Source organism: Tursiops truncatus, chromosome 10, assembly GCF_011762595.2.
Source record: "Tursiops truncatus isolate mTurTru1 chromosome 10, mTurTru1.mat.Y, whole genome shotgun sequence".
Lineage (NCBI taxonomy): Eukaryota > Metazoa > Chordata > Mammalia > Artiodactyla > Delphinidae > Tursiops > Tursiops truncatus.
In genome coordinates, this window is record NC_047043.1 from 31,745,847 (window position 1) to 31,764,968 (window position 19,122).

Genomic DNA, 19,122 nt, shown 5'->3' on the forward strand with positions numbered 1-19,122 from the left:
GCTGGTGGGGTCACTGGCGTACACTTTACACAACCAACGGGAAGGCCTTGGTGGCGGGGAGAGGAGAGGCGGGAGGGAGGGAAGGAATGAGGACAGCCAGGTACCAGGGCACAAGTGAGGCCCCTCCCAGCCTGGGGGGCTCGGGGAGACCAAGAGCAGCTGAGGGGCCCCACCGCATACCCAAGGCCCACCCCTCGCCCCAGCGCCCCCGGGCCCTCCCTGCACTTGCTTTCCCCACAGTCAGCAGGTTCGGCCTCAGGGATGGGAGGATGGGAACAGCCTCCCATCCTCAGCCCCCAAGGCTGGAAGGTGAGGGACAGGAAAGAGCCACAGGGGGCTCCAGGCCCCTCTGAGGGGCTGAAAAGGACTCAGAAATCCAAACAAAAAAGGCCGAAAGGTTTTTACTCTGTGAGCCCTGGGGAGGGCTGGGCAGAGTGCAAGGTGTCCACAGGAGGGGTGGGTGCAGAGAGGAGGAGCTGGGGCCTCAGTCTTGCTTCCCGGTGTCAGTGCCGGAGAAGCGAGGGGGTGCGGGGCTCTGGAGCCCCAGTCCTGGGGCCCAGCTCGACACCTGCCTGTCCGAGTTCACACTGGAGTCCTGGGCAGTCCTCAGAGCGCAGAGCCCGCCTGAAGTCTGGGTCAGGAGAGGAACGCTGGGCAGAGGGAAAAGGCCGGCCTGGGCTGCCCGCAGCTGATCTGAGTTCTTCCAGGGCTGGAGTCTGTCTGCGGCAGAAGAGGCGCAGCCCAGGCAGGCACAGCTGAAGCCTGGTGCCGCTGTCTGCCAGAGCCGGGGCCCAGATCCTCCAGCTCCCAGGTCAGGGCTCTGGGTCAGCAGGAGAGCGGAGTTAGGCTCAGAGCTCCTCGGGGGCGCCGCGGGTGAGGGGGGAAGGCTTCTGGATGCCCTCGTCCTCCTCGGGGCTGGGGTCTCCCTCGAGGCCACCCAGCTCCTTCCTCTGTTTGCTGCCACCGCTGCTGCCACCCGAGGCCTTGGTCCTGCCACTCTTCTTCTTGGATTTCTTCCCCCCCAGGGCGGCTGTGTCCCCCTTCTTGCCAGACCACCGCTCTGCCAGGCAGCCTGGGGCAAGGAGGAGAGACACCGTCAACAGACTGCTTTGCTGGGTGAGGAGCACTGGCTGCGGAGCCACTGGGGGCGGCGACTGGAACACGTCCCAGCTCTGCCTCGTTGTGGCCCCAGGCCCGTTTTGGGGCATCTGAGGCATTCACACGTTACTCTGCACCGGGCGCGTCAGGCCTTGACCCCACCCTGTCCCATCCAGCTCCCTGAGGACAGATGCTACGATGCCCCCATTTCTTATTTCTTTTCTGTCCTCCCCCTACCCACCTCCCCTGAGGGGGAGGCAAACAACACAATCGAGGGCTGACGTGCCCTCAGACTCACTGGTATCCTTGCCCTTCAGCACGTGATTGGCACAGAGGAACTGAGTCAGGTCCTCTTCCTGGTGGTTCCTGTACCAGTCCTCGATCACCTCCTCAAACTCCTCCACCAGCACGTCGCACTGTTAACCACAACGCCTCGCGTTGGCAAAGCCCGGCGCCGACTTCTCCCAGAGGAGCCCAGCTGAGCCCCGCCGCCCACCAGGCTGGTGGCTGATTCCCGAGGAGGCTGCAGCCAGAGGGGTGAAACGACTTGACCACGGTCCCCCGGCTCCTGGTGGCCTTCCTCAGCTGAGGACCCCCCACCACCCAGCTCTGTGCGGCACAGCTGGCCTCTGAGGGCCGAGGGGTCCGTACCTGCTTCTTGAGGTCAGCCACCTCTGCAGAGGTCTCGTTCCACAGCTCGTAGGGGATGTCCATCACTACCTTGACCCCTTTGTGCACCAGGTTGTGTAGCGTCTCAAAGGTCTCCGACATGCCCTGGAAGAGGCGACCAGACATGAGAGGCAGAGACCCTTCCTCTCCCTGCCTCCTCCTCTCCCAGTGGAGCTGGAGGCCCAAGGACCCAGCTGGAAGTCAAGACCCCCTAGAGCTTCTCACACTTGTCCTGACCTTCCCCTCCCCTCTTTGAGACCTGCATCCCACAACCCCTCCACACACACGCCCTGTCCTGCCTCCCCTCACTCCTTCTTTCCAAAAGGTCTGCTGGGGCTTCCCTGGTGGCGCAGTGGTTGGGAATCTGCCTGCCAATGCAGGGGACACGGGTTCGAGCCCTGGTCTGGGAAGATCCCACATGCCATGGAGCAACTAAGCCCATGTGCCACAACTACTGAGCCTGCGCTCTAGAGCCCGTGCTCCCCAACAAGAGAAGCCACTGCAATGAGAAGCCGGCGCACTGCAATGAAGAGGAGCCCCTGCTCGCTGTAACTAGAGAAAGGCTGTGCGCATCAATGAAGACCCAACACAGACAAAAATAAATTTATTCAAAAACCCAAAAACCAAAAAAGCCTGCTGTTGCCCTCAGGCCCTTTGGACAAATACTCCTTTTCCGGGAAATAAGTTGGTCTTGGCTCTTTCCCCTCACTGTGACCTCCCCCATATCCAGGCCCACTCCCTGCTTCGGGTTCTTCCTATGGCTTGTGTCTTTCCTTGAGGGGAAGAGGCACAGGCGAAGCAGGGAGGACTCTTGGTTGCATAAAAAATATTCTTCTCCACGGAGACAACACACTATTTCTCCTCTATCTTTCCAGAGATCATGCACGCGACTAGAAGCAAATATACACACAAATATGTCCTCTCTTCCACCCCCACATTTTACACAAGCAGCAGTATGTATCATACACACCATTCGGCACCTTGCCTTTTTCACTTAATAATATACTTTGGGGCTTCCCTGGTGGCGCAGTGGTTGAGAGTTCGCCTGCCGATGCAGGGGACACGGGTTTGTGCCCCGGTCCGGGAAGATCCCACATGCCATGGAGCGGCTGGGCCCGTGAGCCATGGCCGCTGAGCCTGCGCGTCCGGAGCCTGTTGCTCCGCAACGGGAGAGGCCACAACAGTGAGAGGCCCGCGTACCGCAATAATATACTTTGGAGATGATCTTAGTTCAGTTCATAAAAAGCTATCTCATTCTTCGTTTTACACTTTGCAAAATGGTCTACTGAATGGCCACACTGATTTATTTAACCACTCCCCTACTGGTAAATGGTTAGGTTGGTTCTAATTTTTTTGCTATGGAAAATAATGTTAAACATTTTTAAATTAAACATGGATTTATTACCAAGTACAACATTAACACCCATTATAAAGATAAAACCTAAGACTTCTGGGGTTTGATACTATTCACCTAGGTTTCCCAGGGGTTTCTGATGGATCTCCTTTGCTATAAGGGTACTTAGGTGGAGAAATGTGGGAGACAACTCTCCTACCAAACATGGAAGATGCAGAGACAAAGAAACATGGGCCTTGTTGCAAGAAAGCTCATTCTCCAGGGAGAGAAGCATTCGTGTACACAGTAAGCACAATAAATGTCACAAAGGCACCATGATGGAGGTCCAGGTAGGGGCCCTGTGGGCCCAGAGGAGGGACGTGGCAGTCACCGCCCCCCAAGAGTCTTCTGACATCTCCTCTAAACCCTCACAATTCGACACAGCCTGAGTTCTCCTTGCACGAGTGCTTAGGCCTCCGAGGGGGCTGCCACCCGGGAGCATTTCTATCTGGGGCTGAGGCAGGACCCCAGTGGGCAGGCCCAGACCATCAGGGATGTGCCCACTGCCACTGAAAAGTCAGGCCGCTCAGGAGGGGAGGGGTGCCAACAGCAATGGATGAAGAATGGGGAGAGACCGAGGAGGGATGCTCCCAGGGCACGATCTTCCAGTGGCACCCAGACCAGCAGACACACTTAAACATGCAGCCTGGCCCCAGTGGGGATGAAGGGCCAGCACAAACCCAACCTTGGCAAATCGGTTGCTGCCGGTCCTCTCCTTGTGTAGGCTGTAGTCCAGGAGCCGCTTGCAAATGGTCTCAGTGACTTCGATTAACCGTAAGTCCCTGCCGAGACAGCAGCACGAGAGGGCCTGAGTTCCCCTCCTCACCCCCGTGGATTAGTGGTCCGTCCCTCCAGCCCTGCTACCCCAACACCTGCACATCTCACCAACGGGAAGGCAGAGCTGGAAGGAAGATAGGTCATCTGGGGGGGCTCTGAAATGCTGGAACACAGACCAGAGAGACACAATTTTAACAGCTCTATGGGAAGGAAGTTTTGTTTTTGTTTTTTTTAATAAAGCTAAATGATTCAGTAGATTTTTTAAAAATAAAGTAAAATGTATTAAAGTTTGATGTTAAGATATCACTTCATTTTGAAAGGATGATCGTAGTTGATGGAAGTGTTTTTTGGTTTGTTTTTAATATTTGTACCTGGCAAAGTTAGAAGTTGGTAATCTTTTCTTTTTTTCTTAGGCCACGCTGCGAGGCTTGCGGGATCTTAGTTCCCTGACCAGGGATTGAACCCGGGCCACGGCAGTGAATGCGCCCAGTCCTAACTACTGGACCACCAGGGAATTCCCCAGTAATCCTATATTTAAAAAAAATTAATCCATAAAATCCAAGAGCCTGGGAATCACTGATAAGGTCCAACAGTCTTGCTTTTACAGATGAGGAATGTGAAGCCCAGAGGCATTCAGGGATTTATGAAGGCCACACAATTAGTTGGGGATAGAACCAGTGGGCAAACTTAGGTCTCAGTTAGAGCTGCCTCCCTTTGGTGGGTCTGCCTAGCCAGAAGGGAGAAGGGAACTTCGAGCTGCTGATGCCTCGAGGGACAAAGCAGACCAGGCCAGTGCCCCCCCTTCCTACCACTTCACTTACGACTTGGTGTATTTGACTCCTGAGGTCTTCCGGTCCAGGATGCCATAGCCCATGTCAATCACTTCCTTGGTCTTGCCAGTTTCCTCAAAGGCTGACTTCAGCTCCACTGCAACGTACTTACACACTGGGGGAAGGAGACACAGCACAGCCTACTGAGTGCATCTGAGCCTTTGACGGGAGCTGGCTCCCAGCAAAACAGACCCGAGTGGACGCCTCTCCGGGACTGGGTTGAGTCAATGCTTGGGGCAGAGAAAGGAGTTAGCACTAGACCACCAAATGGAGCTCAGTAGGTGAAAGCGGGCTCCAAGATCCCACTGCCCCCTGTCCACTCCTGGCCCTTATTCCTACTGGCTTCATTCCTCCCGGCTCCTTCCTGCTCCCCACCCCCACAATCATTTATTTTACTTAAAAATTTTTCAAACATATAGAAAAGCTGAAATGCTGAAAGAGTACAAGGAATAACTATATACCTTCCACTCACAGTCAACAATTGTTAGTAAAAACAAACAAACAAAAAAACAGTCGTTAGCGATTTATCACACTCTCTCCCCAATATATGATATAAAGCAATGTGATAATAATAGATGTCAACAATGTACACATTGTTTTTGCTAAACCATTTTGAAAGTAAGTAGACTTACATCACTCCTAAACAAGTCATTACGCATCTCTTGAGAACAAGGACCTTCTCTTACCTAACCATAAAAATCACCATACTCGGAAGATTAACAACAATTCCAATATCATCTAATACTCAGTCCATATTCAAATTTCCCCAGTTGTTCCCCAAATGTCTTTTTAAAATTTTTTATTTATTTAAAAAAATTTTAAATTAATTAATTTATTTTTGGCTGTGTTGGGTCTTCTTTGCTTCGCGCCGGTTTTCTCTAGTTGTGGTGAGCGGGGGCTACTCTTCATTGCGGTGCGCGGGCTTCTCATTGCCGCGGCTTCTCTTGTTGCAGAGCACGGGCTCGAGGCTCACAGGCTTCAGTAGTTGTGGCATGCGGGCTCAGTAGTTGTGGCTTGCAGGCTCTAGAGCACAGGCTCAGTAGTTGCGGTGCACAGGTTTAGGTGCTCCATGGCATGGGGGATCTTCCTGGGCCAGGGCTCGAACCCGTGTCCCCTGCATTGGCAGGCGGATTCTTAACCACTGCGCCACCAGGGAAGCCCCCCGAAATGTCTTTCATGGCTGTTTTATTTCTTGATTTCATATGTTGTTCCAACACCAGCTCTCTGTTCCTACCAAATTAATTTGCTCTATTCCCCCCACAGGCCTGTTTCTACTGTTTTTGTTCATTTATTTTCTCATTTCCTCTTACGCTTCCTTGAACAGTTATTAAGCAACTCCTGTGTCAGGCACTGCCTGGGGATACACAGACAGAAAGAAGGTCCCTCCCTTCTAGATACTCAGTCTAATGGAGCAGAGAGAAGTGTAAACAAATAATTACCATTGCATAAGGAGTGCTACCACTGAAAGTGGGCAGTGCCTGGGGCTTCAGGAAAGTGCATGATGTCCCCCTTCAGGGGTTGTCTGTCCATTCTCCTAACCTCACCTTAAAAACCCCCTCCCCCAGGAAGCCCTTCTGGATGAATCCCACCTGCTCTTGATTTCATTCTGAGACTCTGCAGGATCCATGCTCTCACTAAGGGCCTCCGTCACCTCATGTGTCTCTCTGATTCGACTACAAGGGCACTCAAAATGAGGATCACGTACTGGATTTTTTTCTTTATTCCTCTAGTCTTGGACTTTATCAGTTGGATCCTTGATAAATATTGCTCAGAGAGACTGTGCTGGTGCTCGAGCAGCTTCTGACGTCTCCGAGTGGAACGTGGTCTGCAGGCTAAATGCCATCAGCGTTGTTATAACACCAACAGCAGAGTTGGGTAGAAAACCAACTTACTACTGAAACAAATAAATCCCCTGCAGGCTTGTTTGGTGAAATTTTATAACATAGGCATTAATAGATGGCTTGGAGAACTTGGAACACATGAAAATTCCAAAATGTAAGCCAGTGACCTCAGAGTCTGCAATGAATTGTGGGTGTCTCACCTCCCTGGCTCTCCATCCAGGACCATCTGGGCTCCCTCCCCTCTTCTGTCCTGTACTGTGTACAAGCTCATCATTTTTCTGGCTCCTGTGCCCCCCGCCTTCCACACCCTCAACATGCAGTATGCCAGGCCCCGGAGGTTGGAACCCATCAACTCATCTCTCTTATACCCATCAACCAGAACCTTGCTGCCCAACTCTTCCAAACCTTACCTCTTCAAGACCCCCTCTGGGGGTCCCACCCAGAGCCAGACTTGGAGGAGACTCATGGCACAGACCCCAGATCCTCATGCACATCCACCCACTTTTTTCTGGGCAGGTTCTCCTTCCTCTGTGCCAAGGCCGCTTCCACTCAGGCTACTGAGCCAGGAGGCAGGATTTGTTGGCCAGATAGTCAGCATTTAATACCAAAGATGTCACAGTGATAAGTAAAAGTAAATATACATGATTAAGAGGAGCCTAAGGGTTGGAGTTTGCCAAGCCTTCCTATGACTGAAAATCCCTTTAAAATTATTTTTATTAATTACCTACAAAATCAGGTTGGACTAGAATGATCTAAAGATCTTTGCCAGCTCTGTGCTATTATGAGTCTAAGGAAAAGAAATGTGAACTTCTTAGGCTATGAGAATAATAAGAGAAACAGTAAGGGCTCTTTGGTATTAGAATAAGATAGGAAATGAGAAGGGGAACTGAAACCCCCAAAAGATGTTGGCTATGACTAAAAGAAGAGTGAAAGAAAGGAAGGCATCATAACCCTCTGACTGTCTATTCAAGACAGTGGGGGAGAAAGTAGAGGCTAGAATCCACATTGGGAAGCCGACCAGTGAGGTCAGCTCATCTCTGAAGCATCTCACCTTTAATCTCTCAAACAAAAAGATTATGCTTTCCAAACTACCCCCACTTCCCAGTGCTTGGGGAACCTCTGGCCGACTGTACGCTTTGTGTTAGGATGCAACAAATTTATAGCCAACTTTCGTGGGGGGCTGGGGTTAGGGAGGGGAGAAGGAAGGAGTGGGTGTAAAGGCCTGAGGAGGAAACTGAGAAATGGAGGGGAGGAAATAAAAGGTAGGCCCTTCCCAGTCCTGCATCGCTGGTTTGCGTGCTGGCGCTCTTTTCTCTTTCCCACTCCCTCTCCTTCTCTCTCTCTCCAGTGCCACACCTTGGGAGGCCTTTGGGATTCACTCTTTTCCCATATTCCTAAAATCTCCCTCTCTCAGGAAGTTCCCCCAGGCTCTCTTCTTCTCCTAGAGTGACCCCTTCGGCCTCAGACCCTCCTCCCCCCTCCACACACACCCACAGCGCCCCCACCCCCTTCACTCATACTTATTCCAAATACAACTACTGGCTGCTTACTAGGTACTGTGTGAATCGCTATCTGAGTCAAGGTCGCTGCCCGCAGCTCACAGCTAGTGGGGGAGACTTCCAATGACACAAAGTAGGTTGCCGTGAGGGCACAAACGGAGCGTCTCAAGCTCTTCTTCCCCCAAGACCAGTCATGTGGATCTTTTCAGTTCCTCAAACTTGTCCTTTGCTTGTAGGCCTCTCCATCTGTGGCTTCACTTCTCTTCACCCGGCTAACTCCTAATCGTTCAGGGCTTCCTGGACGAAGCCTTTCCCCCCATCTCTGGGCTAGATTTAGATGCTCCTCACCCAGCCCCCAAAGTTCTGTGCCTCCCCTACCACGGCATCTACTACCCCGATTATAAGTGCTTGTTTTCACCGATTTCTGAGCTCCAAGTGCACTGAGACCTGAACTCTCGCCCGCCCCTGTGTCCCCAACATCCAGCACAGGGCCAGGCACATAGCAGGTTCAGGGAGTGGAGACCCGCTGGAGAGCCCAGGGCCTTCGATCCCCCGACGCTCCTCCTCAAGCCCCGCCCCCTCACCTTCGCATTTGCTGGGCAGTCGAACCCAGTCGGTCTCCTCTGCTCGGGCCTGCCTCGGGCCCAGTTCCGGGGCCGCCAGAAGTAGCAGCAGCAGCAGTAGCAAGGGGAGAAGCAGAAGACAGCGGGCCCTGGGCCCGGGCCGGGGCCGGGACGCGGGCTCAGGTAACGGCTCCATGGCCCAGCCGGACCCGACCCGAGCGGACCCGGCTGCGCTTCCTCCGGCTGCGCGAGCTAGGCAGCTTCCCGGAGCCGCTTCCGGGACTGCACACGTGCCTCAGCGTAACCAGGGCAACGAGGAGCCCCTCCTGCCTACTCCCGCTTTAGGCCGCCTCGTCCGGCCCCCAGAGCCGACGAAGGCCCGCGGACTAGGCAGCCAATGGGCTTTTCGGGGTTTGCCTTCTAGCGAAACGGAGAACGAGCTTTTTTCGGCCTCGGCCAATGAGAGAGCGGATGGTGCCCTCAGTGACCTATGGCAACATCTTTGCCCATCCCATAACGGAGGCTCTGGGTGGGGCTGGAGGACCAGGGCTAGGGAAGAGGAAGCAGCGCCCTGGTCCTGAAAGGTATAGGAAAGAGAGTCTTCACTGCCTTCTCCGCCTCCTTGCACGTCGCTTCTCCCCTGGGGTCATTATGAAGCTAGTACTAACTGAGCACCAGTTTTTAAATTTTATTATTATTATTGCTGCTGTTGTTATTGTTCTAATTGCCGGTCACTCTAGTAGGCGCTGTGGGTGAGACTTGGACGATTCCAAGAGTTCCCAGCCTTCAAACAGGGCCCAGTAACCCTAGATTTGTCCCAGTGAGAACTAGAACAAATCATTTCCTCTCTGAGCCTCAGTTTTAATCTGTATGATGACAAAGTGATCCTCCTAGCTGCTGTTCAAGACTTGCCTGTTCCTGCGACGCTCAAACGGGTTAATAGAATTAAGGCTTACTGAGCAGATTGTAAAAAGTTCATGCAATAATTTTCTTTTTAGTGTGTAATCTGGCTCCCTTTTCTGGCCTATTGTTTTTTTCTTTGGATTCTGAGCTCCCACAAGGCAGGGACTTGGCTAATGAATGATTGATTTCCCTTCCGCTTCCCCAGCAACAGGGTGCCTAGCACAAGGAGTTGCTCAGTGAAACCCCCTTGTGCTGTGTCATCAAGAGGAGGACTCTCTGGGTCTTTGGGGCTGCTTCAGGCTGGCCCTGAGCTCAGTGTTCTATGGACACGCACAGACCAAGGCTGCTTCTCTGGGAGGTTGTCTGCAAATTCCATTTTTGTCCATAAATCCGTGTTTTCCAGTGTCTCTTGTTTCCTTTCTAGAGGTTGGATATTTATGCTATTTTATAAAGACTTTCGAGGACTGATGCTCAGGCCATTGACTTGTCATTTCCTGATCTTAGTTTCTTTTTTTTTAATTAATTAATTAATTTATTTATTTTTGGTTGCGTGTGGGCTTTCTCTAGTTGCGGCGAGTGGGGGCTACTCTTTTTTGTGGTGCACGGGCTTCTCATTGCGGTGGCTTCTCTTGTTGCAGAGCACAGGCTCTCGGCGAGCGGGCTTCAGTAGTTGTGGCTCGCGGGCTCTAGAGCACAGGCTCAGTAGTTGTGGCACACGGGCTTAGTTGCTTCCAGGCATGTGGGATCTTCCCGGACCAGGGCTCGAACCCCTGTGCCCTGCATTAGCAGGCGGATTCTTAACCACTGTGCCACCAGGGAAGCCCCTGATCTCAGTTTCTTAGCTTAAAAGAGTTGTGTGGGTGACAAGGCACTTTGGATAGGCAGGAGCTGTGGTATGTAGAATTCCACAGTGTAGAGGGTCAGGACATTGTCCTGAGGTCCTCCATGCTCTCTAGGCTTTAAACGACTTGAGGAGGCTCAAGAGTCTGGCCAGGAACCCTCTTGGGAAATAACATTAATGCAGCCACAGTGGGGATTCAGAGTCTGGGGCAGGGCAGGATTGGGGGAAGGGGGGCAAGATGGGTAGGAGCGCTGAAGCTAAGGGAAGCCTGCTTCCAGGATAAACAAAAGGGCCTCTGAGAGGACATTTACGGAGACACAGATTAGTTTGGCAGGAGCCCTGGGCTCAACATCTGGGCTGAGAGCTGGGAAGGGACAGTGGCTGGAGAAATTCTGAGATTATGGCTGGATACGCCCCCACCCCCACCCAGCCTACCCCTCCCTCATTCTGTGTGTTAGGGAAGGAGCCGGCTCTGTGGGGATGGTGGACAGGTTGATTCCCCAGAAGTTGTGCCCTGTCCCTCCTTGAAGGATCCAGAAAAGAGCTGGGAGAGTCTCCTTACAGGCTGGTGAGAGATGAACAATGGAGGAGAGGTGAGGGTTTTCGTGGAAGAGTAGCTAAAAGGGCAAAGGGGCTCTGGCAAGCTGGGAGTCACTGACGCCATGTGTGTGGGGAGTGTTAAGAGTACAGTTCCTCCCCGCCACGTTGGGGGAAGGAAGACTGAAGTAGGGCCATTGATCCAGGGAACTGTCCTGCACTGCCCCAGGGGACATCTGGATTCACATGAATGCACCCAGAGATTCTTGGGGTGATTACTGGAGAGGAAACTCTGGAAAAGGCAGGGTTTCCTGCAAGAGCTGGACTAACGGAGGACACACAGGTTACACCCCACTGTGGGAGCCTCATATTCTATCAGTGCAAGAACCCTCTTTAGGAAACAAAACAAAACGAAACTAAAACCTCTTTAGTGCCTGGCTCAGAGTCGAAGCTCAGTGAATATTTGTCAAATGAATAATGACCCTTAATTGATTAATAATGTATAAGTTTGGAATCTGTGCTCTTGGCAGTGGTTATGATCCTATTACTCTGGAATCCTGGCCCTATTTTTTTTTTTTTTTTTTTTGTGGTACGCGGGCCTCTCACTGTTGTGGCCTCTCCTGTTGCGGAGCACAGGCTCCGGATGTGCAGGCTCAGCGGCCATGGCTCACGGGCCCAGCCACTCCACGGCATGTGGGATCTTCCCGGACCGGGGCACGAACCCGTGTCCTCTGCATCGGCAGGCGGACTCTCAACCACTGCGCCACCAGGGAAGCTCCTGGCCCTATTCTTTTCTGTCAAGTCTGTACAAGACTTCACATCAGGACCAGCGCCCCATCTTCCTGGGTTCATGGGCTCCTCACCCTGACCTCTCAGAGGGGTCAGGGCGAGGGTGAGGAGACAGAGAGGGGGAGGGGGCCTTGCCCCATGCCTGGTGATGAGGAAAGGAGACAGAGTTGGGACCACATCCACCCCAACCCCCAGCCCCACTCTGCAGTTTCCAGGCTCTCACCCTCAGGAAGCCTTCCCAGATTTCTGCCTCCTGTAAATCTGCCAAATTCCCTCCTCCCAGAGCAGACAGGAGCTAAAATATTTTTCATTTGCTTGTGTCATATAAGTTCTCCTTTAATTGTTCTCAGTTATCAGCACCTCAAATGTCCCAGTGTCTGGGTCAATCACCACCCTCAAGGGACTTCCAATCTGATGGGAGAGACAAAGCCTTTTCCCTCAGAAAGCCGTCAGTCTGAGGCGGGGAGACGGAGCCTAGCCCCCGGGGAAGCTCGGGTCAGCTGGAGGAGGCAGATCGCAGAGAAATGCTCCAAGGCTGGAGGCAGGAATACTGAGGGCGGGTCCCGATCGCCACGCCCTGAGCACCGGCGGCCCCCTCCTCCCAGACAGGGCTCCTGGGATCCCGACCCGGAGGGCGGGTGTGAACCCAGCGGCCGTCCCGGGGCTGCAGCGCCGGCGGGGTGGACAGGCTGAGCCGTCGGCCTGTGGTCCACCCATCATTGCGGCGAATCCAGTCGGTGGGGTCTGCGGACGATCCTCCCGGTGGCGGAGGCTGCGGGAAGAGAAGGTGGTCCGCCCACGGGGCGGCGGGGAGCCCGGGGTCCCCAGGGCGAGGCGCCCGGGCCGGGTACCCCCGCGCGGCGGGCGGGGCGCGGAAGCGGCTGCAGGTCAGAAGCACATCCAACAGCAGCAGCTTGAAGAGCAGCAGCCGCAGCGCCTCGAGCCGCAGCACCTGGCCCCGGGTCCCTGCGGGAGAAGAGGAGCCGGTGAGCGGCCTAGAGGCTGGCGCTCAGCCCCACGCACGCGAGAAGGCTCACCAGAGGAGAGGGAACCCAGGGGACGTCCTTCCTGGTGTCTAACCTCAGCTCTGACTGGTGATAATAACACACACCTTCCTAGCCTTCATTTAATTTGATTCCCCAGCAACCAAGGCGATGCAAGCCAGGCAGGAATTAGCATCTGGTTGCAGAGGAGAGACACCAGCTCAGATTTCTGTCTGGTAGGGAAGTAGAACCTGGCTCATGACTGCATCCAGCGGGGGGTGGGACTTTCCTCCGCTCTGTCTTCCGAGGCTCCCTAGACTCCTAAGAGTCTCCCAAGGCTCGGATGCTGAGGCCATCCCTCTGAGCTGCCCAAGGAGAGCTTCAAGGACCCTTCTGCTAGCTCTCACCTGTGCTTCTCAACTGGCGTCCAGGAATTATGCTGGGGTCAGAGGATCTATCCCCACCTGACCCAGGGGTAGACAGAGGCCCAGGCTAGCCAGTGCCCCAACCCGGCAAGGCAGCCTCTTGAGGGGACCCATCAGGCCCAGAGCCCAACAGGGCCTGAGGTCCTGGTTCCTGGTACTCACCCCTGAGAGGCTCCCAGAGGCAGGTCCTGGCTGAGGAAGCCTCTCCTGCGAGTCAAGGAGAAAGGAGTAAGTCATTGGGATGGGCTGTGCCCTCCACCCCAGTGCTATGCCCTGGCCCTGCTCAGGGCAGCTCTTCTTGGAGCACTGGATAAATGGACAAATGAACCCGTAGTGGGAATCCTGAGCCCATCTGCAGCAAATCCTCTGAGGGGCCCAGATCTCCCTCTCTCCTGGCTGTCCTCCTGCCCCTAGAGATGCCTCAGCACTTTTAGACAAGGAATCAATTTTCTTAGCAGCCTTCTTTGGAAGGCAGTACATTTACTCAACAAACATTCCTATTTGGAGGTTGAGAAAACAAACATAATTCAAAAAGAGAAAGTAAGTCATCTGGTCAATAATAATAACAGCTGGCTTTGGACATGTTACTTAACCTTTCTTTGCCTATAAAATGAGAATAATATGACCTACTTCATAAGTGTAAAGTGTTTACAACAGTGCCTGGCACAGAATAAACAATAAGTAAGTGATAGCAACTTAATATTTAATTATTGTTTGATTCTAACAGGGTGTCATATTTAGAGTGATATAGATATAGATATTAACCCTGGGTATACATAGAAAGATATTAACCTAGGAGGGAGGAGACATTATTACCTCTTGCAAGTCATGCATCAGAGCCTGGATTTGAATGAGATCACTGTTTCAAATCCCAGAACTCAGGGCCCTGAAGCCACCCTCCTTTGACCCCAGACATCACATCACCTAGATGGTTGGCACTTAGATGCCCTTCATGCCCCCATGGCCTGGATTCTGCCCTCCCTGCCACCATATCCTGGTTTCAGGGTGTGTGAAAGGGGCAGGGAGCAACCACAGGGGCCCAGGCTCTGTCCCCACCTGACAGCTGTAGAGGCTGTGTGCTCTGGCTGTGGTCCCCAGTCCCAGGTCCAGTGTGACAGACCAAGGTCTCCCAGGCTGCCAGGTCCTCAGAGGGCAGGGAAAGCTGAGCCAAGCTAGTCCAGGTGCCATCAGCTGCTGGGGAAGGGCCGTAGGTGAAGGCATCTAGTGAGCTGCCATTCCCAGCTGAGAACCAGATGGGACTCTCAAGGCCAGGAGGTGCAACGTCGAAGACCAGGCAAACCACCAGAGTCTGCTGCTTCCCATCCACCAGCAGTGTGATTGGTGGGGCCAGAGAGGGGAAGGGTGTGCTGCCCACACCTGCAAGAGAGCACGCACTTGTAGGGGGCTAGGTCTGTCCTTGCCCTCCCAGGTCAGGATCTCACATCCTTCCCTCTGGATTTCTCTCCTTCCATCTATCCTTCCACCAACCATCAATCTATCCTTCTACCCACTCATCCATCCCTCTCTTCTTGCATTTACCTATCTAACCACCTTCCTTTCCTCTATCCTTTCATTCTCCCATCTATTCATCCATCCTTTCTTTTTAAAAAAAAAATTTTTTTATTTATTTATTTTTGTCTGCGTTGGGTCTTCGTTGCTGTGCGCGGGCTTTCTCTAGTTGCGGTGAGCAGGGGCTGCTCTTTGTTGCAGTGTGCGGGCTTCTCATTGCAGTGGCTTCTCTTTGTTGTGGAGCACAGGCTCTAGGCATGTGGGCTGCAGTAGTTGTGGCACACGGGCTCAGTAGCTGTGGCTCGCGGGCTCTAGAGCACACCATCAGTAGCTGTGGCACACGGACTTAGTACTTCCGCGGCATGTGGGATCTTCCCGGACCAGGGCTCGAACCTGTGTCCCCTGCATTGGCAGGTGGATTCTTAACCACTGCACCACCAGGGAAGTCCCTCATCCATCCTTTCTTCCATCATCCATCTCCTCTACATCTCTTCTTTCTACTTTCCATCTATATGTTTTTCCATCCTTCCATCCATCCATCCATTTATCCATCTTTCCTTCCTTCCATCCATCCATCCATCCTTCCATCCTTCTGTCACCTATCTATCATACGTGAATCTCTCTGTGCCAGGCACTGGGGATACACGTTAATTAAAATATTGTCCCTGCTCTCAATGATCTCAGTCCCATGAGAAAGACAGCAGATGCAAACAAATACTTATAGTACCTTGTGCCAGCCTCAAGAGAGTGGTTACCTCTGAGGAGGAAGGGAAGGAAATAGAATCTGGAATGAGATCAAAAGGGGCCTCAAATGTATCTGTAACTTTTTGTTTCTTTTAAATAATATTTGATTCAAATATGGCAACATTTTAACTATTTGCTAATCTGAGTGGAGTATGCATGGTTGTTTCTTGTATTATTCCCCGTTCTTTTCTGTAAGTTTGTAGTATTTTTTAACAGCGTTGTTTAGATACAATTCAAGTACCATACAATTCACCCACTTAAAGTGTATGTCCGGGGCTTCCCTGGTGGCGCAGTGGTTGAGAGTCTGCCTGCCGATGCAGGGGACACGGGTTCGTGCCCCGGTCCGGGAGGATTCCACATGCTGCGGAGCGGCTGGGCCCGTGAGCCATGTGGGCCCGCCGAGCCTGTGCTCCACAACGGGAGAGGCCACAACAGTGAGAGGCCCGCGTACCGCAAAAAAAATAAAATAAAATAAAATAAAAAAATAAAGTGTATGTCTGGGGACTTCCCTGGTGGTCCAGTGGCTAAGAGTCTGTGCTCCCAATGCAGGGGGCCTGGATTTGATCCCTGGTCAGGGAACTAGATCCCACATGCTGCAACTAAGAGTTCACATGCAGCAACTAAAGATCCCGCATGCCACAATGGAGATCCCGAGTGCCGCAACTAAGACCCGACACAGCCAAATAAATAAATAAATTAAATAAAGTGTACGTCTGTATTATTTTATAATTAAAAAAACAAAAATAATAGCCCGTGCACCACAACTACTGAGCCTGTGCTCTAGAGCCCTCGAGCCACAACTACTGAGCCCGCGTGCCACAACTACTGAAGCCCGCGTGCCTAGAGCCCGTGCTCTGCAACAAGAGAAGCCACCCTAATGAAAAACCCGCGTGCCACAACGAAGACCCAACACAGCCAAAAATAAATAAATCAAACAAACAAACAAATAAAAAAACCTACAAACAAATTCACACCATGAGTTAGGTGCAGCCAGGCTAAAGAAATGCCCCAGGGTGCCGGGAAGGGAGGCCGTAGAATCTCGTGGGGACTTAGAGGTGGGGGGGGGGGGTTGTTCTCAAAATATTTCTTTTTTTTGGCTGCATCACGTGGCATGTGGGATCTTAGTTCCCCGACCAGGGATCAAAACTGTGCCCCCTGCAGAGGAATCCTAACCACTGGACTGCCAGGGAATTCCCTCACAAAAGATTTCTTGAAGGTCAAATAACTGACCTAGAAGCAGGAGTACGGTAAGTAGCCCGCTCAGGATTTGAATTCAGACCTCGGTGACTCCAAATCCCACAGACTACCCCACTTGGAAGGATGACTAAGATTTGCTACATGACACAGTAGACCAAGCCTGGGACATGTCCTCAGACAGAGTTGATTTGACTCTTGACTTGTCCACTTAATTTAGAGTCTTAATTGTCCCATTGATATAATGGGGTTAATAACACCAGCCCAGTAAAATTGCTGTGAAGAATAAAAATCATGAATATAAAACACCTTGGCAGATAAGTATCAATACTAATATTGATAAGGCATCACAAACAAAGGGAGGAGAGAAGGCTGGCAATGAGCTCCAGGACCCTCAACCTCCTGAGCCTTCTCAGCTGTACAGAGAGACACACTCCCCTAGCTGAGTTCAGCATCTCCCTCCTCCTTGAAACCTCCCAGGATTGCTCCTCCTCACCCTAGCTGCTTCTTTCCCAGAGCTCAGGCCTCCCGACACGGGCTCTCCCCGATCCACATGGGTGTGGTTTATCTCCCTAGCGAGGGCGAGGTGGTGACATACTGGGGGCCAGCTTTAGAACAAGGAGATGCCCCAACTCAAAGTCAAGGACCTATCCCCACCACACACATGCAAACATGCACAAGCTTCTAGATGAAGCTGGAATTCTCAGAATTTGACTCCTTTGTCTCCAGCCTTGATCTTTGGAGGACCGGGATCGGGGTCGGGGGTCAATACACTGGGAAGTCACTGAGGCCTTGAGACTTCTGAGAGCCCATTTTTAGGGGGAGCTGGGAGTGAACGTGAGACACCCTGAGCCCTGAGGGTAGGAGACTGGACAGTAAGGAGGGTGGGAGCTCACCATGTTGCCCGTGCCCCATCACCCCATATAACACAACACAGCCAGGCTACCCCCCCCATCATACACACCTGTCCAGCTTGCTCCGAGAGGTGAGTACCCTTCTTCCCAACACTGTGGGCTCCAGGGGAGCAGGACTTGGGGGCCCCAGAGCAAGATAGCTGGGAGGTATAATACAATGGGGAAGGGGATGATGGGCTTCTGGTGAGACCCTCCCCAGAGGACCCAGGTACCTCTGTCCTGCCTGCCTGCATCCCTCCCACACCTAGGGACGCCCAGAGTGAGGGAGTAGGCTTGGGCAGACTAACGGGGCACAGAGAGGGATGCAGGGAGGGCGCTCACCTGTGGGCAGGGCTGGACACCCGAGGGCCAGGAGAAGCAACAGCCAAGTCCCAGGCATGGCCCACCTGAGAGGAGGCAGGACCCAGCTGCAGACCTGGGCTGTGGGCTGGGGGAGGAGGCGGCCACAGGACTGCCTCGCAGGCCACAGGCCCAGCTGCATCTCAGCTGCTCCACCACGGAGCCGTTTCCCCAGGTGAAGGGCCCCTCCCACCTTCACCCTGGCCCCCAAACCCAGCATTCTCTCACTCTCTCACGGGTCCAGGGAACTCAGAGTGCCACTACCACACCAGGAGTCAGATGCCACACCCCCTCCCATCTGAAGAGCACTTCACAGTGTGCAAAGCCTTTTCCCAGTCACTGCCCCTGCCATCTACAGGATCCAGAGCACTTGACGGTAGGTCAGGGGCTTAACATACAGCACTTCATTCCATCCAGCCAACAACTGTGAGTTCCATTTCACAGGTGAGGCAACTGAGGCTCAGAGAGATTGAGTGACCTTCCCAAGGCCACACAGCTGGCAGGTGGCAGAGCCAGGGCTTGAACTGTTTTCTGATGGCTGGCCTTACTATAGCCAAAAAGCCCAATAAACTTACTTCCATGTAGTTACAACCCTTTTAAATAGAATTTATTTTTTAGCGCCATTTCAGGTTTATAGCAAAAGTGACCAGAAATTTCAGAGATTTCCCACATACTCCCTGCCCTGTCATATCAAACCTCTTCTTAAAAATAAACGTTTTAGGGAATTCCCTGGTGGTCCAGTGGTTAGGACTTGGCGCTTTCACTGCCATGGGCCTGGGTTTAGTCCCTGGTTGGGGAACTAAGTTCCCGCAGGGTATGGCCCCCTCCCCGCAAAAAACTTTATAAATTCTATTTTCAGTGACTCCACTAAACTTTATCTGTAGCTGTTATTTTGACCCGGAAACTTTACATCTAAGTATATACCCTAAGGGAATAATAAGAGATTCAGTCATTATAAGACAAAGATTTATGCACAAAAATATTCTTTGAAGTATTATATTAAAAAACCAAGAGAAATTGGAAACAACCTAATTGTTCAATGCTAGGAGACGGTTCAATGATGTTTGGTGTATTTATATTAGTGAATATTATGCAGCAGCTTTTTTTTTAATTAATTAATTTATTTATTTTGGGCTGTGTTGGTCTACCTTGCGGTACGCTGGCTTTCTTTTGTTGCGGTGAGTGGGGCCTACTCTTTGTTGCGGTGCGAATGCTTCTCATTGCAGTGGCTTCTCTTGTTGCAGAGCACTGGCTCTAGGTGCGTGGGCTTCAGT

The 19,122-nt window shown here is 52.4% G+C and overlaps 2 protein-coding genes across 5 annotated transcripts; both read right to left on the minus strand.

Annotated features, from left to right (window-relative positions):
- Positions 1–375: 375 nt before the first annotated feature.
- CNPY3 (canopy FGF signaling regulator 3) lies at positions 376–8,960 on the minus strand. 4 transcript variants are annotated; one of them, XM_033864230.2, is made up of 7 exons: positions 8,692–8,948; positions 4,759–4,882; positions 4,046–4,100; positions 3,846–3,968; positions 1,750–1,872; positions 1,397–1,514; positions 376–1,072 (listed from the first exon to the last, which is right to left on the minus strand). In XM_033864230.2, the coding sequence occupies exons 1-7, from the start codon at positions 8,864–8,866 to the stop codon at positions 849–851; spliced, it is 942 nt and encodes a 313-aa protein (XP_033720121.1). In that variant the 5' UTR covers positions 8,867–8,948; the 3' UTR covers positions 376–848. The 4 variants fall into 4 exon arrangements, 2 of the variants coding, with proteins under 2 accessions (XP_033720121.1, XP_033720122.1); XR_012334450.1 differs by having other exon boundaries at positions 933–1,072; positions 1,397–1,621; positions 8,692–8,960; XM_033864231.2 differs by lacking the exon at positions 4,046–4,100 and having other exon boundaries at positions 3,846–3,942; positions 8,692–8,943.
- Positions 8,961–11,966: 3,006 nt separating this feature from the next.
- On the minus strand, positions 11,967–17,888 carry PTCRA (pre T cell antigen receptor alpha). The gene is given in 5 exon segments (XM_073810198.1): positions 11,967–12,334; positions 12,336–12,706; positions 13,311–13,355; positions 14,205–14,525; positions 17,831–17,888. Coding segments are annotated over 5 exon segments (915 nt in total). The 3' UTR covers positions 11,967–12,214.
- Between the last annotated feature and the right edge of the window lie 1,234 nt (positions 17,889–19,122).

What these genes read in the sequence shown, in the direction of transcription:
- CNPY3 (XM_033864230.2), bottom strand. Translation starts at nt 8,866, where the DNA reads ATGGAGCCGTTACCTGAGCCCGCGTCCCGGCCCCGGCCCGGGCCCAGG. An exon ending in ACTGCCCAGCAAATGCGAAG is followed by an intron (nt 4,883 to 8,691) that starts GTGAGGGGGCGG and finishes TCCTTCCCCCAG; the next exon opens with TGTGTAAGTACGTTGCAGTG. An exon ending in GCAGCAACCGATTTGCCAAG is followed by an intron (nt 1,873 to 3,845) that starts GTTGGGTTTGTG and finishes CGCCTCTTCCAG; the next exon opens with GGCATGTCGGAGACCTTTGA.